Raw genomic sequence first — 10,483 nt, 5'->3', positions numbered from 1 at the left:
AAGTGTCTCAAAAAATAAACACAAGAATATATATACATATATACATAAATAAAAATGGCGATAGTTTAAGAGGTCTAGATATATATAATTAACACTTAATGATTGTTTTTAAGTGATTTCATCAGCTTGGAGATGTCAAGGTCAAGAGGTAGTACAGTAGTTTAACTCATGAGCTGTCCATTTGGAAAGACACCAAAAGAATCTGAATAGAAAGGACCAGGACTTGGATGTTACACCAGTTTGGACCTTCTCTACTTTATGCCATGGCTTCCATTGGCAGCTTCGTATAGCCATGAAGGTAGCAACAATGAGACAGGAAAAAAGGCACTCAGCTTTACACCAGAAGGATAGATGTGTAAGCCACTTAGCCAGCATGAAGCATTTTTGTGGTGATGTAGATAAGGTAATATACCATCCCATAGGCTCTTGGCTCACATGAGCCATGTGGAACTATTATTAGTTATGAAGCCCCACAAAAATAGTGTCCAAGAGAAAATAAGAGAGAGAGAGAGAGAGAGAGAGCATAATCAATTCATTCTCTTCTCTTCATCATTTTAGATGTACTGGAGAAACTTCCAATATTTCATTATTTCAGTAAGAAATTGAGTGTCTAAACAATATGAGATATCAGTCAAGACACAGAAAAAATCCATTCATTCTTTTGTATCTGATATCATGAGCAGAAAATTGTATTCATCTAGAATGGCAGAATAGAAATAGGTAAGAAAGGTAGAATGGCAGTAAATCTTCACCTTATCTACCAAGGATGATTTTATAGAAAAAATCGGTAGTAGAAATGAGAACTACAATTGCAAACACAACATTACATTATGTTTGAGGAAAAGCTGAAACTTGGCTGAAATACTTTGGTGATGCACATTTCTTTTTATGATGTTACACCAAATGACTTGTAGCATGACCTAAATCACTGTCAACTAATTCCTTTTTAGTATACAACAGGTATACTGAAAATTAGTAGGAACTCTTCCTAATTTGTTCCATCTGGTTATCTCTCGTCTTCTAAGTATACATGGAAGTTCTTCCCTTGAGAAATTTTCTCGTGCTTAATTGAGATCATAAATTGGAGCGCTGCAAGTAAGCCATTACTCCAATACTTGTCAGAGCAACTGCACTGGCCATAACCCCAATTTGAAGAGATGTCCAGTTACTTCTTTGGACAGTGGCCAAATTTGATGATGAGCTTTTCATTTCTGTCTCAGTCTCGGACTCAGAGTCATCAATATGCAGCCGCAGAACCTGAAATGATGAAAAAAAATGTGAAACTAATAACAATAAGACCAGAAAAAGTCCATATAGAGAAATTCATTATCAAGGCTTTAAAAGTTTAGAAGAAAAAAGGAAAACTTAAGCTGTCCTGCAGTCTGATCGTATAAAAGTTTATCAAAAGATTAGACCAGTTAGAGAAAGACTTGCTGCCAACCACAATTTGGGCCTGAACCCAAAAGATTCCTGGTCTTATATGAGTAATGTCAGTTGTGGATATGTATTAAAAAGATTCTATTGGTGATTTCTTAAGAAAAAAGTACTTCTTATGTGTACATAAGGATGTCTGCTGGAAGCGCACTAGGATAAGCTATTACTCTTGGTATCTGTATCGACTGTGAATGTAGTCATCTAAGATGTACCTAAGATGTTTCCAAACTTTTATTTTTTATAGAATAAGTTAGGAAGTGGGATACTGACAAAAGTATACAAGTAGTATCTATCTATCAGTATATCTGATACATCAGATACAGACACTGCTAGCACTCAAAACATATAAACGAAAACTAACCTTTAATCCAGCTGATCTTGCATGTTGTACAGCACCTGCAAGGTCGCTATCTGTAGTAAGAAGAACTCTATCACCTTCGTCATCATCATACTGCACAAAAAAATGGCCAAAATTTGTTTGCTATCAAATTAGACTGGAAGAAGACCTGACAACTGGTTGATTTTGACCCAAAGCCAACATGAAACCAGTTAGATCAATAAACAACTGTTCGACATAGATTTTGCCATTCCTCATCTCTAGATATTTGTCTACCTTCTCTCACCCTATAATCGTCGCAGTAAAACATAGTACTCAAAAGCACTTCGTATTACTTTCTCTTGTGCCATCTTGCAATCTATCCCAGACATGACCCACACTGGACAGTGCATAAGCACCAAGCTAGCTCCCAAATATCTTAAAGATGTTCAAAATAGAAAGAAAATATTCATCCTCAAGAGGCAAGATCCCAAATGGATCTGGAGTTTCAATCACTTAAACCCGGATTTTGAACCAATATAGTTCTATGCCCGTCTACAATATGTTAGACATGAAAATCTCAAATTTTACCAGCAATTGAATTTTGTTCCCATCATTTTCAATTCCTATTCTCTGTCTTACAGAAGACACAAGCTCGACTAAGTTCTCTGAGGCTGCAAGAACAAACAAACGAAATCATTTTTTGGAACATTTTTCAAGACAGTTCACAACAGATTTACTAGTAGAATCAAAACCGAGTGTAGAAACACAACACCCTTGTACTAACCACAGTTGAACCTATGAACACGCCCTTTCGGATCTTCAAGCTTGAAAGAAAATGAATTGCCAACAAGAGAAGGGTACATGTGCTTCCCTTCCGCACACTCTGATGCCATCAGTACAGATAATTCACTGCAAATAATCAGACTTGGAAGTATGAGATTTGTGAAACAGAAAACTGAACCTAAAATGATGCAAGGAACAACCTATGATCGTCAAACTCATCATCTTGTGGTTCCAAAGCAAGGGCGGAATCCCAAAACTTCTGCATCATTGTGTTTGCCATGTCATTCACAGCTCCAGTGCCTCCTTCAACCTATAAATGCAAATCATCCATAAACAGAAACAAAATAAGGCCCCGAACCTTTAAATGCAGACAATTCATAGGCATAACATAAGCAAACTTACTTCCTCAGCTTTAGGTTGGAAAAAGAAAGGGCACTGGAAATATGGAATTGGTAATAGTGTTACTGAATATACCTATATGCAGTATTCAATTTATTAAAGATACTTAGATGTGATTGTTATTAGCCCATAGGATGAATTTTCAGTAGCAGGTGGCATACATGAATTCAATATGCAAGATGCTCATATCCAACGCAGTATATGACCACAAGTGTGCCCTATAAGAAGAAGTTCACAACATAACTGTGGAAAAAATAATAACAGTAGAACTGGCAGAAATCAACAAACGAAGAACAGGACAGGGCAGGGCATTTTTGGGGAGTAGCCCGCTTCTTCAGAAACTTACTGGAACATACGGTAAGGGAGCCATCGTAAGGTAAATGAAACGCCAGAAACAGGGATACCTGAGCTAATGATATTATTAATGGCAGGAATCATTGGTGTGAAAAGATGGAATTCATTTATTGCAATATTATAGCTTATCTCAATGATCACCTCAAGTTTATGAAAGAATTACATTGATTGTGAATTCATAGGGCAGCTTGCTTGACCTCAGTACAACATATATATATATATATAAAACTTTGCAAGGTGTTAGTTGAGATCTTGACACAACTAAAAGAACATCGCGTAATAGATCTGCAAATAGATAAGAAATGCAGGAGATATGCCTGATCATTCTTACCATTGAAATGGCTGCATGGGTTAATTGCAGAACATCCAAACAAGCAGCAACCTGTCCATCTATATTTAAAAAAATTAAGTCAGATAACCCAAAGTATGTAGATATTTTGCCAGCACAAGAGCTCATTGTTTACCTCTATCTAGCACAGGAATATGCAAGAATTTTCCGTCATGCATTGTATGTAGTGCATCAAGAATTGTCGTGTCCAGAGTAGCACAATCAGGATTTGGAGTCATTACCTTTGGAAATATCAATACAGTGATGCATTTTCAGAACTCAATCAACAGCATAATTAGGCAAGCAATTCAAACATCAGGAGACATAAAATTGTATCTACATGCCTAAATAAGAAATCAGTGAAATCATCAAGCCTATACAAGACAGTGAGTGATACACTGTGTATCCAACAGGATTCACCAGCTCATGTATGGACAAGCAAGTCGTAACAGATCCACATTTCCAGCATGATGCAGACATAGTATATCACCAGTTAAAAAGGCTACAGTCGAGTATATTCAAGCATATATACAAGATGATGTGAAAGAATACTTTCTCATGCATATTCATAAGCAAGCTAGATATCATAAACTACGTGGTTACTGTTTACAGAAAACCCCAGTTTGATTTGCAACATATGTTTGCAAACTTGCAATTGCATGTAACATCTCCAGTGAACAAAATATACATAGTCCTAGTTAACATGTTATGATAAGAAAAGATAAGCTCATGCACACTCATATATTGCTTGAGGTATTAGTGACACAGCGAGACAATGAGATAACAAATATATGCCCTGGTAAGACTACTCCAAGACATGAAACTAAATTAAGAGTATCTGGCAAAATATTTTTCATTAATACGGCAATATAGTTATGTTGTTGGTTGGAAAATATGAGATAAGATTGTCTTCTCTATGTAAGAAGACTAAAGGAGAACAGACTTTACAATAGATCCTACAAGCTTTTGAAAAAGAACTCATTGCAAAATAAACTTTTGAAAGAAACCTTTTCAACTACAGTCAGTTCAGGGGAAAGATTCTGAGCCACTAGTCGCATAAGCACATCCTTGGAACTGCATATTGCAACAGGGCGGTTGTTAATAACCACTCAGAAACAATCAATATGAGGCAGAGAAAATGAAAGATTTAGCAGAAAAGGAAGAATAAAACTGATAAAAAAAGTAAAATATTTGAAGCAGAGAACATACGTCAAAATCCCTTGTAGCGTGCTTCCAGTCATGACAATCACCCAATTTACTCGAAATTCACGCATCTTTTTGGCAGCTACACAGACAGGATCTGAAGGTGATACCACTGCAAGTCTGCATATAAATATAGTAAAACACACTTATAATGCTAACCAATTTCTATTAATTAAAGGTACAAATAAAGAATAAACTGTTCCAACAAAGATTCCAGGCTTCCAGCTTACTTTGTGTTCTCTGTAATGATAGTTGACAAGGAAGGTTTGAATATCCGTTCTCGGAGAGTTTCTACGAAAGCATGAGCTGCATCCATGAATCAAAATATAATATCAACATATCTAGTACAGACAAACACCAATTATACTACCAAATTTGGTAGTGCACACACTTTGTTTAAATTAGTACAGACAAATTTAATTATACCAAATTAGTACAAACAAATTTGTTAGTGTACTATAGTAAACTTATTTTTCTTGAGGAAAAAGTTTTCATGTGTATGTGGACATCTTAAAGCAATCAAGAAATCTAACAGGAAAATATCAAAAAATGGTGCAAGTTCGAGTCAATATCAATTATGAAATTAATGTTTTTATCAACTCATAAAAATAGTCTTTTGCACGTCATAAGGCCACTTGATATTTGCAAGCCAGTAAAACGAGAACAAGGCCCCATAGCTAAGAGAGTTTGTTAATCAATCTCTAACCATACTTAACACATTGAACCAGAAAGTGCCAACATTATAGCACAACAGATCCAGTCATCCAACAAAGAAATGTAGGTATTATCATATTAATTATCAACAAATAATTAACCTGAAAATTGACTTCCCCATTGACGCTCAACCCCTTCCACAGCAGCAGCTATTGCACTGCCTTGCTCTGCAGCTTTCTCCATCTTTGATATCGCATCATAGAGGCATTTGGTAATGTCCAGCATGGCAATAACTTCACCATTTTCCACAACAGGAAGATGCCTAAATTTACCTGTAAAGGAAAGACGTCACAGTGGAAGACCTGTTTAGTTAACAGAAGAATTCGACTAGCATAATATGACAAGGACTGCAAATTGTACTAGCATAGTTGTAGTCTCAAAAATTAAGAACTGTCAAATTAATCAAGGTCCAGCATGACCAATAGACGTCAGATCATCAAACTATATCTATTTCTCAAGTTCAAAACAACATTTCAACCTTTAGTTCAAGAAAGGAGAAAATAAAGACCAGTTCTTTAGGAAATGAAAGGATCCAGCGGTATTACTAAGATGGTCCCAAAGAAAAAACATAATGAGGAAAAAGAATATGAAAAAAGAAAAGAAATATAGAAATAAGGCCGTTTTCTAGGACAGACGATTCACCAGTAATTTATAAGAAAAAAAAAAGTAACCTTGAACCATCTTATGCAACGCTTCAATAGCTAGCGTGTCAGCCATGACAAAAGTTGGGTTCCTCGTCATGATCTTTGAAACTATCGTCTGCTCTGGCCTCAACCCATCCGCAATAACCCTGGTTGCTACATCCTACCAAGAAGAAACAGAAGATTCCATTTTGAATGCCCATTTCAAATTTATCACCAACCAAATCCCAAAACTTACAACCAAATATCATAGAACCTTATCGGTAACGATTCCAGAGAGGAGCCCATTAGCATCAGTCAACAGCACGGCATCGACCCTCCTCGCCGCCATCCTCCGGCACGCATCGGACACCGTCGTACCCTCGGGAATGGTGAGAGCCTTCGAGAGCCTCAGCTTCTTCACCGTCCTCTCCGCCCTACAAAACGCCCCAAGAAAACCAATCAAAACAACACAATCCGACCACAATAAAGCTTACCGCAAACCAAAAAAACTCACGACGCTTGGTCCGGAGACGTCGGCTTCGAGGTCTTGCCATTGGCGACGGCGCCGCCGTCGAGCTCGTTCTTCCGGGGCGCCGACGGTGGGCGGCGCGTAGGGTGATGTATCCTTCTTGGATGGGGTACGGCGTGGGTATTCATGCCTTCCTCTGAAGGATTAAGGTTAGAGTCAGGCTTAGGGTTTGGTATCGGAGACGGAGGAGGAGGAGGAGAAAGGCGAGGTTTTTAATTGAACTCACCTAGTCTTCCCCCTCTCTTTTGGTTTCCGCCGTTGCTTTTAAATCCCAGCTGATTCAAGCTGCTGTTTTTCAAAATCTAAGCTACGTGAGCCGCACGTGCATGAGGAGTGAAACGAAAATTGACGAAAATAAAATAAATAACTCGCTCGCACTATTACAATAACTAATATAAATATTAGTCTTTATATATATATATATATATATATAGATAGATAGATAGATAGATTTTAGGCCCATGATAACTTTTCTCTGAGCTGGTTATAATTTTTCAGCGTGATGCAATTGTACGAGCTTAATTAATGAAAAATAGTTGAATAAAATTATACTATTTATTTCAAGCAAGAGACATTGTTTCAAGCACATGGTTTTAGGAGTGTGTTATCAGGAGAAGTGGAGAATTAATTCATTGAATTGGAGCAAGTTCCTCCAGAAAGTGGTTGGCATGGGATAACAGCAGAAAATTTTCAGAAGCAGGGACAGAACTCAGGCTCTACTACTCAATTCACTGTACTTACTAATAATTTATATTCTTGATTAGATATTCTTTTATCCTGGTGAACTTTAGCCTATGTTGGAGAGCAACAAACCACCAAATCCAAGTTACACTCCAAAAAGAATTTACCATAGCATGTATCAGCTTAGGGCTTTCTTAAATGTATAAAAAAGAAAAGAAAAGAAAAGAAGTATGTACCTACATATGTCTAGCTTTCATTCAGAAGCCCCTTAATTTTTTTGAGACCATTTTGAATCACTTTGCTAATCCAAGCTTAGGTTCTACTAATATGCTGCCAATAGAATGTTGGAAGAAATGCTTAGATTATCAAGTGTCTGACAAGAATACAAGAATAATAGTAAGTTCTCGAATGAGAGGACAAAATTTCTGACTCAGTTGTTCTTGTAATTATTACTTAGGCAGGGAAAACATATGAAAAAAGTGGATGCACATCTTTTATTCCAGAAGTATCATGTTTTTCTATTCTGTTCTTGGTTTGAATGGGAAGCCGACTCATTATTTTGACTGGAAGGACTCGTCTCCAGGCCAGCAGCTTTAATATTCTTCATTGCCATATCTCTGTGTAGATTAGCTTGCTCTTGCATTGCTTTCATCATCACCTTCATTTGCTCTTGCTCTTTCTCAAGTTGCATATTCATTAGGATCTCTGCATTCTTATCAAAAGGTTTAAAGTAGTCTTCGATTGCAGCTTCCTGCAGAAGAAATATGTTGGCAAACATCAATGCTACTGACATCCAACTGACAAAAGCAACAAGCAAACCTTTCTTCTATTTTATTCTCTCTATAAACCCCATTAGATATTACAATCTTCTGAAAGAGAAAAATCCACGGAAGCAGAAAACATCTGACCTCCATCTCCATGACATTCCTACATCCTCATTAATGAAAATGTTTGTTGGTGTTTCCGATCAACCATTAAGCACTAAGTCAAACTTTGGATCTTGTCAGTCATAATGACTCGAGTGGTTTCTCATACACAACATATTACATTGTTGTTATTCTCTATCTTATAATCTCATTAAATCTTAAATAAGCAAGAACTCAGCATATATTGAACAGGACAAATTTTGTCAAATAAAGGCATACTGTTTCTTCCAGCTGACGATTGAGTGCTTGCATCTCCTCAACCATGCGACGAACCTCTGATAAAATAGCCTGCTCTGGGATCCTTCTCAATTCTGTCTTCCTAGCTTGAGCCTACATAAGATAAAAGGACTGGATAATCCTAAAATAGAAGCAGTGCATCATTGTATAGGGTAAAGTCAAGTAAGTGTAATTAGTCGACAACTGTGGAAATTTCATGTAACTAAACTAGAGCCCAATAAATTTTCAACAGTAAACACTTAGTTTTTTTTTTGTCTATATATCAACAGAAACAGAGATTTCAGAATGTTGTGAAGCTAGTAATTATCTTAATTAATGATATGCAAATGCTCAGGCTATCTAGTCTCTTTTCCATTAGATTAATTCAGAAATTACCACCAACAAAGTATTCATCTGACTGCAGATTTTTGGTCAATCTCAGATAACCACTCTTATTGCATTTTGTTTCACTTATGACATCTAATTGGTAAAACATTGGCACAAGATTTACATAATACGTATTACCATGCTATTTGGTCTAAGTGTCTAATGAGGCCCTCCTAACAATACAAGATCAATACTTAGAATATGAGATCGATAAATACTTCTTGCCGTTATGGATGAATGATAAATGTAATATGACTTCTCTAATGGATGACCAGTCAAATGTACATCGTATTTAGTAATAAATTCTCAACTGTTATGTTGCAATTCAACACTAGAGATTGGATCAAGGTGCATGAATATACGCAATTGGAGAGATCATGCCATCTTTGAAAGAAGCCACCTGCAGGTGTTCTACAGTGAGCAGGGATTAAATCAAATGGCTCAAATCCAGTTCGAGTAAAATAATAAGCTTGAGCATGCCCTCACTCACTCACATTTAACTCATCAACCCTGAAAAATATATAGATGACATCAAATATTATTCAAGTACAACTAGTAAGCAAATGTACGACATGGATAAAGTGAACAATATGTCTATCATAACCTATTATATTGTTTCTTTATGTATTACTAGCTAATATGCAAAGCGCAATTACTCTAAAAGGCAAATTATACTGATTAATTATGGTTGCTAATTCTAATAATCACGATTTCTGCAAACGAGATACTAGGCAACACTCTGAATGCTTCCAATGAATCATTGAAGCATGTAATGTTTCCACAAGACCAGAAAGGCTTTACAAAAATTTGGAGGACGAGCCCAACAAAAACAGCTCCTAATCCTTTCCAAAACAAGTTTTCGACTTCTTCACTGCTTTGTCCATCTATTGTTACATCTTGTCATAAAGTACTAGATGAGCACAGTCCAACATCATTCGGCCAAACCGTGCTATCTATGTACGCACAGGAGGCATCCCTCAACTCTAGTTACTTGTTTTGTTATTTGCTTTAACTTATCTAAGTTATCTTGTTTTCCTATCTTAATTAGATCAAAATTTAAGCATCAAATAACACTAAAAATCTATTTCGGTTCAAAAAATGAGAGCAAACCTGTTCAATTCGTTTCTGGAGCTGCAACCTATACGATCTAATTCTCCTCTCTTCATACCCAGAAAGGACCCTGACAAGAAACCAAGCTTTCCGTCCAAACTGCAGGAACTTATCCATGATCCACAAAGCGCACACAATATGGCACTTCCTTTTCCTGCCCAAATTGAAGAAACAACAAAGCCATTAGTATAAATCTAACAAAACTCGAATCATTATCAAGTCAAAACCAAGCAAAATCACAGCTTCAGGCTAGGGTTTCGTCACAGACGGCTTGGGAGTTACTTAGCAACAAATCAGAGAAGAAATGTTAGGCTTTCGCTTACCAAATCCTCGACCTTCTTGACGACGGAGGTGAATCCGCGATGCTGCGTGCGAGGATTAAGGATTGGAGAGATCGGCAGCAAGAGTGGCGAGCGACGACGGGGAAGCAACGAAATGGAGGGAGCAGTGCAGAGGAGTAGAAAATAGAAATGAAGA

The 10,483-nt window shown here is 36.9% G+C and overlaps 2 protein-coding genes across 3 annotated transcripts; both read right to left on the bottom strand.

Moving 5' to 3' along the window:
* Nucleotides 1-809: 809 nt before the first annotated feature.
* LOC140802184 (CBS domain-containing protein CBSCBSPB3) lies at nucleotides 810-7,684 on the bottom strand. Of its 2 annotated transcripts, none has more exons than XM_073157625.1 (16): nucleotides 7,604-7,684; nucleotides 6,913-6,974; nucleotides 6,672-6,822; nucleotides 6,432-6,591; nucleotides 6,206-6,338; nucleotides 5,636-5,806; nucleotides 5,051-5,126; nucleotides 4,827-4,940; nucleotides 4,625-4,691; nucleotides 3,754-3,859; nucleotides 3,621-3,679; nucleotides 2,737-2,846; nucleotides 2,538-2,662; nucleotides 2,342-2,424; nucleotides 1,796-1,885; nucleotides 810-1,257 (listed from the first exon to the last, which is right to left on the bottom strand). In XM_073157625.1, the coding sequence occupies exons 3-16, from the start codon at nucleotides 6,812-6,814 to the stop codon at nucleotides 1,075-1,077; spliced, it is 1,620 nt and encodes a 539-aa protein (XP_073013726.1). In that variant the 5' UTR covers nucleotides 6,815-6,822; nucleotides 6,913-6,974; nucleotides 7,604-7,684; the 3' UTR covers nucleotides 810-1,074. The 2 variants fall into 2 exon arrangements, with proteins under 2 accessions (XP_073013726.1, XP_073013725.1); XM_073157624.1 differs by having other exon boundaries at nucleotides 7,608-7,655.
* Nucleotides 7,685-7,709: 25 nt separating this feature from the next.
* Nucleotides 7,710-10,475, bottom strand: LOC140802185 (uncharacterized). The gene is made up of 4 exons (XM_073157626.1): nucleotides 10,330-10,475; nucleotides 10,007-10,160; nucleotides 8,513-8,623; nucleotides 7,710-8,118 (listed from the first exon to the last, which is right to left on the bottom strand). The coding sequence occupies exons 2-4, from the start codon at nucleotides 10,121-10,123 to the stop codon at nucleotides 7,876-7,878; spliced, it is 471 nt and encodes a 156-aa protein (XP_073013727.1). The 5' UTR covers nucleotides 10,124-10,160; nucleotides 10,330-10,475; the 3' UTR covers nucleotides 7,710-7,875.
* Nucleotides 10,476-10,483: the final 8 nt, after the last annotated feature.

This window comes from Typha latifolia, chromosome 15 (genome assembly GCF_019914945.1).
Source record: "Typha latifolia isolate L0001 chromosome 15, TyphaL0001v2, whole genome shotgun sequence".
NCBI classification, from domain to species: Eukaryota; Viridiplantae; Streptophyta; class Magnoliopsida; order Poales; family Typhaceae; genus Typha; species Typha latifolia.
The sequence above is the reverse complement of the archived record's forward strand: the minus strand, read 5'-3'. Positions and strand labels throughout refer to the sequence as shown.

What these genes read in the sequence shown, in the direction of transcription:
- LOC140802184 (XM_073157624.1), bottom strand. An exon ending in ACGCTACAAGGGATTTTGAC is followed by an intron (nt 4,692 to 4,826) that starts GTATGTTCTCTG and finishes TGCAATATGCAG; the next exon opens with TTCCAAGGATGTGCTTATGC. An exon ending in GGAACAAAATTCAATTGCTG is followed by an intron (nt 1,886 to 2,341) that starts GTAAAATTTGAG and finishes TTTTTTGTGCAG; the next exon opens with TATGATGATGACGAAGGTGA.
- LOC140802185 (XM_073157626.1), bottom strand. Translation starts at nt 10,123, where the DNA reads ATGGATAAGTTCCTGCAGTTTGGACGGAAAGCTTGGTTTCTTGTCAGG. An exon ending in TCCAGAAACGAATTGAACAG is followed by an intron (nt 8,624 to 10,006) that starts GTTTGCTCTCAT and finishes TATCTTATGTAG; the next exon opens with GCTCAAGCTAGGAAGACAGA. An exon ending in ATCGTCAGCTGGAAGAAACA is followed by an intron (nt 8,119 to 8,512) that starts GTATGCCTTTAT and finishes TTTCTTCTGCAG; the next exon opens with GAAGCTGCAATCGAAGACTA.